Below are 15,659 nucleotides of genomic sequence, written 5' to 3' on the forward strand. Positions count from 1 at the left end.
TGGTGGAAACATAAGTCTATCTAGGAAATGAGTTCCTTCAAAGTTTTCTAGTCCCTGGGGAAAGTTCTGCGGTGTGCCATCATTTTAGCCAGTTGTAGAATAAAAGTGGGCAGTTTGTGATTGGCTGCTTTGTCTCAAATTGCATCACTGGTAGGAATATCAGGAAATCAGGGTGGGATTATGTAGAGCTGACCCCGAATAAAGATTTTTTTAGTTTACTAGTAGTCATCAAGCCATAAATCGACTATATATACAATATATATTTTGGACTTGAAGCAAGCCGCTTATGATTCTGAATGTGTCTGAACTTATGGATGGATGAATTAAATTATCTCCTCAACTGCTTCACGCTTCTTGTTCCTGCCTGAACCCATTATGTCTTATTGTCTCTGGAGTCACAGTGCTGGTTGAGCCATTGTAACATTAAATCACCTCGGTGTTGTATTCTCAGTCATCAAACTGGCCTTGGAGGCTGTGTCCCAGTCTAGGACCACTAACTGAGCTAACTTCCCAAATGGAGTTTGAGGGTTTATGGTCGACTACAACTATGACACCTACTAAGAGTTTAGTCGACTATTAAGGGGTTGCCATGGATGTGTGGCAGTTACAGGTGGTTACTTGCAGTGACTGCAGCTGTTGAAAACACAATCAGAGTTTGAATGATCAAAGTAGTTTTTATGTAAACCACCTTCTGATTGAGGATAACTATATATAAAAAAAACCATTGTTTCCCACATTATAAGAGAGTTAGGAGATATGAATTAACATAATTTAACTTGCATGAATGTATTTAAATTCAGTCTGAAGTGCTGAAATACATCCTCTGACAAGTGGAGGACAGTAATACCTGCATGACAGGGGCCTGAGTAGAGAGGTCTGAGGTACTGCAGTTGGTCAAAAAAAGGTCAAAACTGTCAAGACAGCTTGCTATTGGTTCATAGCACAAACTTATTGGTACAAGTTCACCAAAGTTGAACTGAGGATGAAGAATCAATCCAAATTTTACTTTGATCCCAACAAGTGAAACTACTAATTGATTAATAGAAGAGACACACATAAAAGTTTTCTTCAGTTTTGTTAGATACATAGTTTTATGAACCCTTATAAATACCAATCATAGTGATAATAATGATAATAATGATAATAATGGCAAAATGTGATAATTTCTCTACCAAATATGATGTGCTTGCAAAAAAAAAATCTGATTTCTCAAAATGTCCCATTGTGTGTGCAACATTGAGGCACAAATACCCTATCTGTATATAGCTATGTATGTAATTTGCATTACCTGTACCAAGAGAGGAACTGTAGGGAGCTAACCTGTGTTATGCTACATTCATTGGACTGAAGAATAACAGTGATCAGATATAGTAGTAGCAAAAGAGCTCATAATAACTTAATGAACACCATTGATAAAACAGCAGTAAGTAGTGAAAATACAGTCTACATACAGTATACATACTTTGTGCACATTATGTAAATGATTCTAATAATTTCTTAATAGGGAAAACACTTGATTGATCTTGATTTAAATGACTCCTCTGGGAATCAAATAAAATGGAAAAGTGTATGCTCGGGTCAAGTCTTTTGTTGTGTATGGACAAAACACACAGACACACATACACGCACGCCATGCATATGCCCCCCACCCTACACACCACTACTGTTCACCATACGATGCTTAACCACACTTAAAAGCTTTACAATAACAAGCAACCTGCATGCACTTCTATACATTCAAACTGTGTGTGCAGCTGTAATAATGATATAAAGAGTCGCTTGGTGTGTGTTTTGTATGGTTTTTTTTCATGTTGTGAGGCTTCATGTTATCTGTCCTAGCCTTCATGGTGTTACTTTGTCATTTCATTGTGTTTCTTGGTATCTCTCTCATGTTCTCCAATCTCATCTGCTCAGCTGTAATGTCGTGTCCTATGCATGTTCTGATGCTTTATTCTCTCCAGTCAAATTGAACTTTTGTCTTTTGTTTCCTCGTTTGTTGTAGTCTAATAACTGTACATTAAGAGTTGGAAATGGATCAAATTGATTCAACACATAAAGCTGTAATACAATAATTCATGTAATCTAGTTTAGTCCAGTCCCATTTAATCAAGTCAATCAAGTCTAATCTAGTTTTCTTATCTACTGTAATCTAATCTGGTCTAAAATAGCCTAAATTATTTTAATCTGATATAGTCTAGTCTTGTCCAGTGTATTATAGTATAGAGTAGTCTTGTTGCATCTACTCTTATTATATTCTGATCTGGTCTATTCCAGTGTAGTGTAATCTAGTTTTGTCTAGACTAATCCAGTTTTATGTACTCTTGTCCAGTGTAGTATAATCTAATCTAGCCTAGCCTAGTCTTATCTACTAATTTAATATAATTTAGTCTAGCCTAGTCCACTGCAGTGTATTATTGTCTAGTCTAGCCTAATTTAATTGAATCTAGTCTAGTATGGTTGGTCTAACCTATTCTAATCTAATGTAGCCTAAAAAAAATTTCACCAATTTTAGTGCAGTCTGAGAAAATTGAATCTAGTGTAATCTTGTTTAGTCTGGTCTAACTGGATCTAGTATAGTCTAGATTAATTTAACCTATTTTATCATAGTCTAAATGTATTTTATCCTAATCTGATCTCATGGTGTTGGATCTAATCTAATATAGGATAATATAATCTAGACTATAATACAGTCTACCCAAGCCTAGTCTAAGTGAATTTAGTCCAGTCTAGTCATATCAATTTGTATCAATTCAACTCTACTCTGATGTGATTCTGTTTCGTCAAGTTTTAGTAGTTCAAATTTAATCAAATCTAGTCTGATCTAATGAAGTGTGATCTAATTTATTAATCTTCTCTAGTCAGGATGACCCCCTTTTAACCTAGTGAATCTACTCCAGTCTAATCATTTTTAATCAATTCTCATCTAGTCCAATTTTATCCTGTAAAAGCTTGTTTAATTTAACCAATATTAACATTAAGTCTAATTTGTCCATAGTCTAATCTGATCTAATGAAGTCTGATCAAATCTAATGTATTCTAGTCTAGTCTACTGTAGTCTACTCCAAAGGAATGTAATCCAGTCTAATCTAGTCAATTTTATCTAATCTAGTCTAATGTGATCATGTCTTTAATTTAAACCTGTTTTAGTCTGATCTAATGTAGTCTTATCTTTTTTTAAATGTTTGGTTTAGACTTTGCTAATCAAGTTTAATTGTATCTAATCTAATCTAATCTAATCTAATCTAATCTAATCTAATCTAAAATAGATCTGGTCTAGTGTAGTCTAATCTGATTTTATCAGATCTGATCTAATCTAATCTATGGTTTGCACAATTCAGAAGTATTCAAGTTTCCCAGTGAGTTGAGTCTGTATTATTGGCTGTTGAAATGTGTTACCTCTGTGTTGCTATGGTTTGATCCAGGAGGAGGTGGAGTTAACACTGAGCTCCTGCTGTAGCAGAGGCCCCTCTGGCTTGAACCACTCCTCTCCCATGGAGGATGTCACACTGCTGGACTCTGAGCCATCTGTGTGTGTATTTTGGAGTGTTTTTTGTGTGTGTGTGAGGCAGGGGAAATAGCATATGGAGATTGTATCGAGAAGTGTATAGGGTGTTAAAGGTAAGAGGTCAAGGGTTATATTGAATTATTTTGGTATAAACAGGTCATGGTGGTGGCAGGGAAATGGAGAGGAAAAACAAATGTAGGATGAGGCGAACATGTTAAAGATGACAGGCAGCATGCAGGGAAATGAGAATGAAAAGGAGCAAAGGGCAAAAGAAAATGGAGAGTTAGTGGAGGAGGTGGGCGAAAAACAAATGTGAGGGCAGAAATGAGAAAAAAAGAGTGGGGAGGAGAGAGAGAGAAAGAATGAAGAGTTAATGAATTACAGCATGGGAAAGTGAAGAGAATAAAGAATATGCAGTGAGAAAGATAGAGTGACAGAATGAGAGAGACAGACAGAGCAGAACAATGAAAAAGGCTGATGTGATGACTGAGGACAGGATGACACTCATCTGATCTGCTTGTTCTGCCAGATCAGATTCAAAATACTGCACATTTACACATGATACAGAGTTTCATTTCAAAACAAGACACCCAGAGACACACTTCAACATTTGTTACATTGAAAGTTCCACTAAGTACATAATGTTAGTGTTTATTGTCAACAAATCCCATGAAAAGACTCAAACAACACTGAATCTATCCTGCTAACAAGTATCATGTATAGATCAAAGCCTGACATATCTTCTTCCTCTGTGCCAGAGAAAAGTGTGATGCACTTACAAGCTTATGTGACCGAGCACGCAAATACATTGTGATGTAAAAACTCTCTGATCATGAGTCTAATGTTACCTTCTACAAGGAGGCATTGGGTTAAAGTTGAAGTTGAAGCGACCCCCAATCTTGAGCCAAAGCAGGAAAAAATGCAGCTGTAAAACTGCCATAGGCTATTAAATTTAATTGACAGGAAAATAAAATAAAGTCATAGCATGTGCGACATTATTCTAAAGATTAAATTTTCATGTGGCATAGTGTGTGTTTTCTTGCTCTTATGTGTTACCAGCCGAGCACATCGAGTGCTTTAATTAAACAGTTAACAATCACAAAGTGCCATGAATTCAGACACTTCTGACCTTTAATGCACTTCATACTTTATTTTGGTTCTTTACCATGTGAACACATAACATCTCACATCAAGTTAGTGAGAGCTCCTTTAGATTTTTGCTTTTTACCTTTGAGTGATCATTAACTTTATTAAGCCGTCTATGTTGAACATTGAGGTGCACATGGTGCGAGCCGTCTGCTGAGCTCAGCAGCCTCTGTGCGTGAACGGCATGTTGAATCTGTTTCAGCTCAATATCATGACTTTGAAATTACCATATAACTTGATATAATGAATTTTGTTAGTTTAAAATATGAAGAATTGTAAAATATGACTTCCACACGGCTGTTCAGTCTGATAGCGACAGATCACAGGCTGAACTTGACATTCCTTGACATTTTGTGAGTTAACTGTTTATTTTGTAACAATTCGCAACAATCTCCCAGTTTTATTGTGTTTAACCAGTTGTCTTAGTTTTTTTTTTTTTTATTTTGCCATTATTACTTCCATCCTGGCACCCAGTTACACATTAAGATGACATTTTGTCATCATGATATCTGCTCAAAAAGGGTCAATTAACTGACCTTCAACAGTGTGTCCTGTGACTTATTTCCAGTGTCCCTGGGTAGATTTCTGGCTGACTGATGTGTAATATTTTCAACATGGTGAAACTAGATAGACTAGACAGACTCAGTCAAACATTCGATGGTGTCCTCAGTGATGGCTGACCAATGTACAACTATTTGCTATTATGTACAACTGATGCCTGTACATGACCTGAAATGAGCCACAACTTAAGTGTGTGTGTGTGTGTGTGCGTGCATGTGCGTGTCATAGGTGCACTCCAGTCAGTCCCTTCTACTAATGGAAAACTTTGAAAAACAATACTATATGCAACATGAATAAACAGAAAATAAAAACATATTAAGACAAAAATAGTGACAAATATCTGCTATTTGTTTAGCTTTGTTGTCCTTGTTTTAGCTGTTATGTCTAGTCTGTCCTATTCCACATGAGCATATTGAGAACAGTGGAGAAACTAAGTCAGGTTCCTTGTATGTGAGCACTTACTTATCCAATAAAGGCTAATGATTCTGAAAAAAAAACTAAGAAAATGAGTCATTTGCAATACATCCATGAACAAAAATTCTGCATGAGGGAATGGACACAGCAGGTGAGTAAAGAGAAAAGTGGGAGCATTGTACACATAGCAGCAAAAAAGTGTGTGATATATGACTGACTTATAGACCTGAAAGAGATTAGAGAAAGCAATGTCTCGGTATTTTTCATTGTCTTTTTTTTTTTTTGTTTGTTGATCCACAATGACCTCCTCTCAATGAGGTTCAGTGGTGCTAATAACCTCATTGCAACATGTCACGTTCATGACAAGCAAGTCATAATTCAGAAGGCCACTAGATGTCCTTGTCAGGTAAGAATATGTTATTTAAGCCATTTGAATGAATAGCTGATGCTAATCTGTTGCTGCGTTTTCATGGGATTTGTTAATAAAAAATAGAGTAACACCAAAGTTATCTGCATCTTTATACCTGTCTCTGTCAGAAAATATAGGTAACACTATAGTGTCAATAAAGGAGTGTTTTGAAATGAAACTGTAAGCACACAGTTAAAAACAAAAAAACTGTATCAGCTGCAATGAACACAGAATACAACACACACAGAGGACCAGTGTTATCCTGCATGAGTGACTGCTGACCCACCTCAGTGAGGAACCATCTGCAGACTGTGAATGTTGCATTATTTGACCACGATTCACAAAAGAAGCTGTCATGAATACTTCTGTGTTACAGTCGAGTAAATCAAGTCACTTCACCATCAGCACAGATGGCAGCGCTGCAGCAGCAGCAGCCTCTGCAGTACCTCTGCAGTACATATGCAGGAGAGATGCATGAAGGGGACTTCTTCTACTACGGCTGTAGTTTGAAGGTGCGAAGAAGAGGAATCACTGGATTAAATATAAATGCCATTCATTGGACATTGATATGTTGTTTGTACCACAGGAGAGAGCTGTTCAAAGGGAGTGAGCCTCATGGTGATGCTGAGCTGCTGCTCAAAATACTGGAGATGAATATGTTGTGAGTTTTGCTGACTTTTAAATTACAGTAAAGGCCTGTTGAGTGCTTTTATTTTGAAATACAGTTAATGCTATGTATTCTTCATGTTGTCTGTGTGGTGTGTGTGCTTTTGCATCTACTTTTTGCTGCATCTGCGTGTGTAAAACATTGTTGCAGGAGGGTGGACACAATACCATGAACACCTGTAAAATGTACTTTAATATTATTCGGTGTTCACATTATTCTTTCCACCACTTGTGTGTGTTTAATTGGATATGGAACATATGTGTTTGACTGTTACGTGTGTGTTGATGTTTTTGCACACTACAAACACTGTCAGCACATATCAATCAGGACCATGCATCGAGTGACAGCCCACTGCTGTCACTCAGGTACCGCCCTCCCCCCCTCACTCCTCCTCCTCCCTCGATCTTCCGCCTTCCCCCTTCTGCCCTCCTACCTTTCCGAACGTTCCCATCTGTTGTGCGCTGGAACTCCCCGGCGCTCAGCAGGAAGCAGGCCCGGTCGTGGGGGTAGCGCTCACGACTGGTGGTGGAGCCAAGGCCGCCGGTGGCCGGGCTACGCTCGTCCCCGAGGACCTGGTCAATGGTGGGGCAGTCTTCGTTGGCCAGGGCTGCCGCGTTGGCCGCTGCATCACCATTCTGCTTGGAGTCTAGGAGGGGGGATGAGAGAAGAAATGTGGGGTAGAAAAAAAGATGGGTAGAAATAAAAAAAAAAATTCAAGGATGATGATAATGTGGAGAAGGTAAAACAGGAGAGGAAAGGAGCAACATAAAGGAAAGGAGAGGAGAGGAGACAAGGAGAGAAGATGGGAGGGGGAAAGTTGAAAGTGAGTGAGGAGGAGGTGAGGTAAAGGAAGAGAAGATTAATGGTCATGAGAAAGGAGGAGGAGGAGCATGGGGGTTGGGGGGCCCATTGAGAGAAACGATGGCAAGAGTAATAAAATTGTAAAAGGGAGATAGGAGCAGAGGTGGTGAGGAGCAACTCAGACGAGGACAAGGAGAAGGGATTTGGAGATGAGAAAAACAGGAGATGAAAGAGAAATGCCGAGAGGAGGTAAAAATAAAATGAAAGTGGGTAAAATGAGAGGATGAAGAGATGATAGGAGAGAGAGGAGAAGGGGGGGTGTAAAGGAATGTTAGTGCCTTGTGATAGTTACCCTGATCACATGACCAACACACTGCAGCAGAGCAGGCTTTAGACATACACACAGACTTGTGTTACTATATTTGTGGGGCCCATCATTGGTATGTTTTCCCTTGCTCCTGAGCCTAATCCTACCATTACAACAACGTGCCTAACCCTTACCCTGTTTTAAGGCTGTTAGCAACTCCCATTAACTTGTTGTCCATGCACTTTCTGTCCCTTACCAAGCCTCAACCTAACTCTGACCCTAACCATATACCAAAGTCTTAACCCTCAAATAGCCTCTTAAACTTGTGGGGTCCAGAATTTTGGTCCCCACAAAGCTGGTTGGACCCCACAAATAGAGTGGATTTCCAGTTGTTGGACCCCATGAATGTAGTAAAATAGCTAACACACACACACACACACACACACACACACAGAGAGAGAGAGAGAGAGAGAGGAGATGGGTACAGGGGAAGCAGTGTTTGTTGCTTTCAACACAGCTGTCAAATCTCATCTGACATGATTTACTGCTCACACACACATAGACACATGGGGCAAGATAGAGAGAGGACAAGAGGATGGCCAGAAAATAATTAGTTGGTACACTCGTAGCCATTGGGTGAATAGCTGGTCACTGAAGAGATGACATATTGTTTAAATGTGGGGATGATGTAGCACACTTGACATGAAAAGTTTTGGACTCTCAGGCTTTCCATATGGTGAAAGATTTACTTCACCCTGTTAGTGTGAGATCTCTGCAGATAGAAGAAAAACAGCTATAGTTTAGTTTCTTTTGCAAAAAACAATCAGACATTCGTGCTGTGGTTTATTACCTCCAGACCACCTGAGAGAAGTTATGTTTCAGGTTGTTTTAGTATTGATACCAGTGTCTGAAATGCATAAGATATATCTTAAAATGCTGGACCAGATATCATTTAAAAAAAAAAATGCACCTGTTATCAGATTGGTATGCTGCATTTGATGATGCGCAAAGTCTAGCTATGTGAATTCGTATCAGGAAGGAAAAAAATGGTATCAGAACATCTAATCATAATTTTAGCACTTTAGTTTAGTTAACATACATATATTAATTACATAATTAATTATTTTTCACTTTTGTTAAATTCACAAGATAAGGCATTTGGCCTTGGTTGAGGCTGTTGGAGATTAGGCTATATATCCACTATTAAATCTATTTGATCTATTCATTCATTATTACTATTCATTATTTAATTGCATTCAAGTTAGGAGAAGCAGAAGTTAGCTGGTTCAGGCAGTGGAAGTCTCCAGTGCAAATACTCAATGGGTGATGGGGCTGGTGGGGGCTTACTAAGATCTGTGCTGGCTGACTTAGTGACTCCAGTGACTTGAAAACCCAATTCTTTTTAGTGAGTGACTCACACAAACTCGATTTAGTAAAGAGTCAAGGGTCTGGTTCAGTCAGGTTGCTGATTTTACTGTACATACTGTTATACTGCATTTTGCCGACGAGTGGTGTTAATTTCTGAAGATGTGCAGAACCAGAAGGAAAGAAGCCTGATGTGCAATAATGCATATGAAGATGAGAAGTGCTCTAACATACACACACACACACACACACACACACACACACACACACACACACACACACACACACACACACACACACACACAAATTACATGTCAGTTTACTGTTGAGACTGGTCACAAGCCCATTTCAAGACTACTCATAGTTATAAACCTTAAATCCTGCAAAGGCAAACACACACATGCACTCACAGGCGTTTGTGTTTGAGTGCAGATGATGGACATGTCCATTAACACAGTAGAGCAGAGAGGAGATGGCCTGGATCAATGTTTTGACAGGCAGAAAATACTTTATATCTACATAGACCTGATCCAGGATTATGTGAACATGCGAGCCTCGGCAGAACAGCATCTGGCTGTGAGAGTAAAGAGATGGATTTGTCGAGAGAAGTAATAAGCTTCTTTTTTCTTTTTTTTTTTTTTCAGCTTTCTCGTCCCATCGTAAATTAAAATCTATTTTAGTGTACTCCACTCTAGGAAGAACGAGGACATCAGCAAGTTATTTACAGCTTCAAAACCTGTTAGATACACACTCCTCACATCAGTTCAGTACTTGAAATCTGACCTCTGGTCATCAGTTTGATGAGAAAAGGAGAAATCTGGACAGTTTTATATAATATTTTTTGGTTAAGGCCAGTCCAGTGATTAACTTTAGAATCTGGAACTCAGTAGTAAAGTAAAGAAGAAGAGAAGACACACATCCAATACAAAGACAGATCCTTTCTTAGCCATGTCGAACCATGTCCAAAACAATTTCCAACCCATGTCCCATGACCTCTACTGCTCAATCACAACCATGTTCCAGCACTGGCACTCAAGCCCTTTTCAGTGACAAAAAATGTTGCAGTGTCGAAAAGGAACGGACAGAAATTCTAGGACTAAATTTTTTTGTTTTGGGTTAAGATGTGACATTGATTAAAGCAGATACATAAATCAGAGGCCTTTGTTTTTTTTGAGACACTTTTAAATTAGTGTTTAAATAATTAACCAATTAGTTGATCGAAAGAAAGCATTATCTTGAAACTTGAACTATCTTGACTGATTATTTATTTAATTAATTTAATTTGAATTTGACATCAATTTTATTTATATGGTGCCAAATAATAAAAAAGTTATCTCAGGTCGCTTTTCATAGAGAGATGAGACAGTAATCTTTATAATATAAGAGAGACACAACAACAAGAACAAGCACTAGGGCAACAGTAATGAGGAAAAACTTTTAACAGGCAGAAACCTCAAGCAGAATCTGACTCATCAACTATTCTAGTCAGTTAGTCAATTATAAAGGAAAATACCAAGCCTTTCCTGTTTCCAGCCTCTCAAATGTCATTTGTGTATTTCTTGTCAACGAAATGACACACCTTTGGGTTTTGAGCTGCTGACAAAGCAAAACATGCTATCTGACAATGGCCATTTTCACTGTTTTATGACAGTTATAAACTAAATAAATGATTTAAAAGTCACAGATTAACAGATTATCAGTATGTATTCTATCACAAAGTTTGATCCTAAAATAAAGAGAGACCCCTGATTTTATCAAAGTTTTAACTTTCAAACTTTGCCGTTTCGAATGCTTGTGTGATAGAGTTATTACATTAGGATGGTAAGCTTGAATTAAAAGCATGCTACTTTCAAGGTTGCTTTTTATTTGAAAAAACTTCACTCACTCACCTGCCCTGTTGATCTCGATGATCTCCTCCTGTGCCAGTGGGCAGTCTCCAGTACCCATCATACTGCCAGATCCCACCATGCCTGGCCCCAGTACATTGCCCATCAGCCTGTGCGGCGAGGCGGTTGCCATGGCCAGGGCATCTGGCTTGCAGTAGTTGGGGCTGCCTGGCTGTGGCGCTCGGGGGATGTGCTTGTTCCTCTTCTTAGGAAGCTTCTGCTTGGCCATGGCCAGGGAATAGTACATGCCGAAGTTGTTGACGATGACGGGCACAGGCATGGCGATGGTCAGCACACCAGCTAAGGCGCAGAGGGCACCCACCAGCATTCCTGACCATGTCTCAGGATACATATCCCCGTAGCCCAGCGTGGTCATGGTCACCACAGCCCACCAGAAGCCAATGGGGATGTTCTTGAAGTTGGTGTGGGCTGCAGCTGTTGGATCATCTGGGTCAGCACCAATACGTTCGGCGTAGTAGATCATGGTTGCAAAGATGAGGACGCCCAGCGCCAAGAAGATGATGAGCAGCAGGAACTCATTGGTGCTTGCCCGCAAAGTGTGGCCCAAGACCCGTAAACCGACAAAGTGGCGGGTCAGCTTGAATATACGCAGGATACGGACAAATCGCACCACACGCAGGAAGCTCAGCACATCTTTGGCTGTTTTGGAGGAGAGGCCACTCAGTGCCACCTCCAGGTAAAAGGGCACAATGGCCACAAAGTCTATGATGTTAAGGGCGCTGCGGAAGAACTCTGCCTTGTCAGGGCAGAAGATGACACGCAGCATCACCTCAATGGTGAACCAAATGACACAGACGCCTTCCACATATGTCAGCCAGCCATCTGTGACCACTTCATACACAATCTGCAGGGTAGGATGAAAAACATAAAGGGTTAGTTGATTTTTATGAAGCCTTTACTCATTCATTTCTTTATTGATGGCAAGGTATATGCCCAGAAGACCAGTAGCATGTTCCCCAGGGCATACTGTTCTCCCATCTGATTGTCATATGTACAGAATTTGTCCTATATGGCTCCCCTTTTTTCTCATTTCCTCTCAAAAGTTATTTTTTTAGCAGTTCCTCTTTAACAATGCAAATAGGTATATGGAAAATAACTTGTATGGGGTTAATATTCTTCCATCACAGATAACCTAAGCTAACTTTCACTACCAGCAGCAACAATTCAGATCCTGCCCTTCCCAACATGAAGTCCAGCACTAGCCTGGCATTGCCAGACTAATTTGGAAATATGAATTAGTCTGGAACCTCTCAGTTCATGTTCAATTTCTAAAAGGTGTTATGAACATGCACAGACCAAAATGACTTTGGGCACTGAACCTACAACCAACCAAAGCAATGAAAATGTGACATAATGGTGCAGGACAAAAAAAAATTGTGGCTGTCTGGTCAGAATGTTTCCTGTACTACAGCTAAACAGTACGCTAAAATATGTTTATGGAAAATTTTGGAGCAAGATATAGGCATACTATGATTGATTCATATTTGATCAGCACTGCCTAGTTTGACAGTTTTGGGAGCCTGAGGAGTTGTGCTGGACTTACATCTTGACTGGGCACAAGTGGATAAACCAACAATCAAGCAGCAGTGAAACATGTGACATGTGACTTTTCAAATGTGGACTGGTGACGCTCCTCAATTGTGGTATAGAGCCCACCCCATATTAACTAAACTGTTATGATTGGCCCACAACAATTCATGAGCTCAGCAGATTTGTATGATTCCCAGGATAGTCCAACTACAAAATCCTGAGGAAATCATGTGCAAAAAGATGTTCTAAACCAGTTCATGAGGCCTTTAATACAGGGTTTATAATCTAAGAGACCTCTTACTTATTCATCCTGTTCTGCTATATTGACTAATTAGCTACCCAGACACTTGAGTTCCCACCTTAGGTAACTACTAAAACACCACACTCACCTTCTCCATCACCTTAGTGACCTTCTAATAACCAAAGTGCATAATTATGTCTCATTAGAGAGACAATCCAGTGATTTTACACATAGATGTCAGTTTAGTAGAAGCAGTACTGCAGCCTGAGAAAACGTGTGTAATGATAGGTACCTTGGCTCGAACTTGAAGACAACACATTCAAGGGCATGGGCTTATATCTTGTAGGAATGGTCTGAAGAAATAATGCTTTAGGTTGCATTATGGTGGAAAAAAGTATTGAGCATTTTTGGTGGCTGACTAATAGACTATCAGGCTATCTTGGCGCCTCTGCTGCTTTATTTTTTTGATCATTTTTTAAAATCTGCCTCACAAATCTCCCAACTTTATAGAAAAGCAATACTGGATTGTTGTGTTTCTTCAACAGTTGCATTAACATGTTTAACACTGAAAACAAAAAAAAAAAAAAAAAAACACAATTCACAGAAACTTTAGCATACCTCCTCATGTGTTGTGTTGCCAACAGTGACAATCTCTGTTTTGTTGTAGATAGTGTTGAAGGCTTCGTGGGTCTCCAGGCAGAAAGTGGAGATGGAGAGGAGGATGAAGAAGAGAGAAGCAAATGCCACATACTACAGAGAAACAGAAACAGAGACAGGAGGAAGAGAAGTGTTACAATTTGCACATCAAGCATAAATCATCTCATTTTATTCAAGCAGGAAACTGTCACACTTGCACTCCAACATTTTTCTGGCCAGTTGAAGTCTTTGTCATTAGTATTTTTGAGTTCATGTGATTGCTGGTGGAGGAGGAGGCAGAGGAGGGGTTTGGGCCATTGCAGTAAGTGGAGGGCAGTGGTTATACCAACAAGCTTCAGATAGGGGGCGCCACTAACACACTGAGGAGAGTGGAGGAATGCTGTTAATTCAGTGCAAATGTCCCGACTGCTGCAATTCCATTGATAACAGCACAGTCAGAGGGAGGGAGGGAAGGAGGGAGGAAGGGGGAGGATGATGGATGGAGAGTGTAAAAGTAATGAGGTACACAGGGTATCTGTGTGTGTGTGTGTGTGTGTGTGTGTGTGTGTGTGTGTGTGTGTGTGTGTGTGTGTGTGCATTTGAAAGAGAGAAAGAGAAAAAAATAGATACACACTATGTAAAGCGAAAAAAAAGTGGGTATGTGGAGGAATAATGAGATGAATGCATTACTGTGAGCACCAATGCAGGGTGCGCAGCACAGGATAATTGATCATTTATTTGTCTTATTTGTGATCAGACCACTGATACATTCACACACACACACACACACACACACACACACACACTCTGTCTATGTTGCAAATGGCATATTATATATGTGATATAACTTATCATCAGTCGTTCTCTGTACAGAACTCACATGTACATAATACAATTTCCTTTCCTCTGCAGCATCCTCCCTGCCCCCTACTATTCCTTGCCTCCCCCCCAGTCTCTCTCGCTCTGCCACCCCCCACCTGCCCCCCCCCCCCCCCCCCCCTACTCATATGCCGCTCTCTCCCCTTGCTCTATGCAGCAAGCTGTGTGAATGTGTTGGGCTCCTCCCAGTGTGTGCAGAGTAGCTCAATGATGGGATAGATTTCAGTGTTCATTCACACCGTATACAAATCTCAAGCACTCCTAACACCATTTAGGCTCATTTTCTAAACTACTTTCCTTCCTTTTAACCCTGATGTTCACATTTTTCACTGTCAGTGTCATTTGCATATTTAGCATCTTCTATCCTTAAGCAACAACTGAAACTTTGGAGGAAAAGGTTGATCAGATACTACATGCCACGAGTGGTGTTTGTGTAAACCTCATGAGGGAAGTTCAATAGTCTCTCTCTTTAAGTAATAATGTTATTGCTTTTTACCAACTCAAGAAAAGGAGAGTGCAGATCTCCACCAGGTAACAGATGATGAAGCACCTACTGCAATGCAGTTGTTGATGACTTGTGGCCCCTACCTGCCGGTTAAATGGAGTTAGCAGTCACTATAAAACTGAGCATCTCATGAAGATGTTTTAGGCCAGGGTTTTGGGTTAAAAGATCAGTTCACCAAAAGAGCATATATTTCCAGAAAAATGTGTCCTAGCACAATCTCGCTGTGGAAAGTTTCCTTCTTTCTGCTGAAGAAATAGTCCCTACAAAAACCACTGAGTGCAGCACACATGAAATTGTATTCTCCTATATGGTATGGCAAAGGTGAACGATTCAGAGACAAGTATCTCAGAACATGGACTATTAAATCCAAAATTAAAAGCATAGTCAGATTCCACCAGAGGTAACTGATAATATGGTTTGTGGCAGCATGTGTGAAATGCTCATTTTTTTAAAGTGTGGAAATTTTTTGACATGATTCCACTTAGTTTTATGTAAAAAAAAATCCACTGTTTTCATACATTTAATAATTTGTGACAAGCTGATTGTAGATACCATGAGATCAGGATCAGAGGCTCATGAACATTAATATGATATGATTTCCTGTTCATGTCTGCAGGAAGTGGAGGTTCCTCGGGTTGGATCTTTCGCACATGTGATATTCTTTCTCTTTTGTAAAATCATTACGTCAGTGTTTCTGGTTCATGGTCATCAAGAGTCATCAAGATTAAAGAGCTTCTTAGTCTTTCATAAATGAGTAATTTTAAATGTGTACTCACATGACTATTT

At 39.6% G+C, this 15,659-nt stretch overlaps 1 protein-coding gene across 1 annotated transcript in view; it reads right to left on the bottom strand.

Annotated features, from left to right (window-relative positions):
* Window positions 1-3,402: 3,402 nt before the first annotated feature.
* The window catches only part of LOC146310330 (voltage-gated potassium channel KCNC1-like), a 62,050-nt gene continuing 49,793 nt past the window's right edge, over window positions 3,403-15,659 (bottom strand). Inside the window, exons 2-5 of the mRNA XM_084744414.1 lie at window positions 13,472-13,603; window positions 11,065-11,926; window positions 7,136-7,348; window positions 3,403-3,525 (exon numbers count right to left, since the gene is read on the bottom strand). Of these exons, the coding sequence (XP_084600540.1) occupies window positions 3,407-3,525; window positions 7,136-7,348; window positions 11,065-11,926; window positions 13,472-13,603 (1,326 nt within the window). The 3' untranslated portion in view covers window positions 3,403-3,406. The remainder of the gene's footprint in view (window positions 3,526-7,135; window positions 7,349-11,064; window positions 11,927-13,471; window positions 13,604-15,659) is intronic.

Source organism: Lutjanus erythropterus, chromosome 19, assembly GCF_056507025.1.
Source record: "Lutjanus erythropterus isolate fLutEry1 chromosome 19, fLutEry1.hap2, whole genome shotgun sequence".
NCBI lineage: Eukaryota > Metazoa > Chordata > Actinopteri > Lutjaniformes > Lutjanidae > Lutjanus > Lutjanus erythropterus.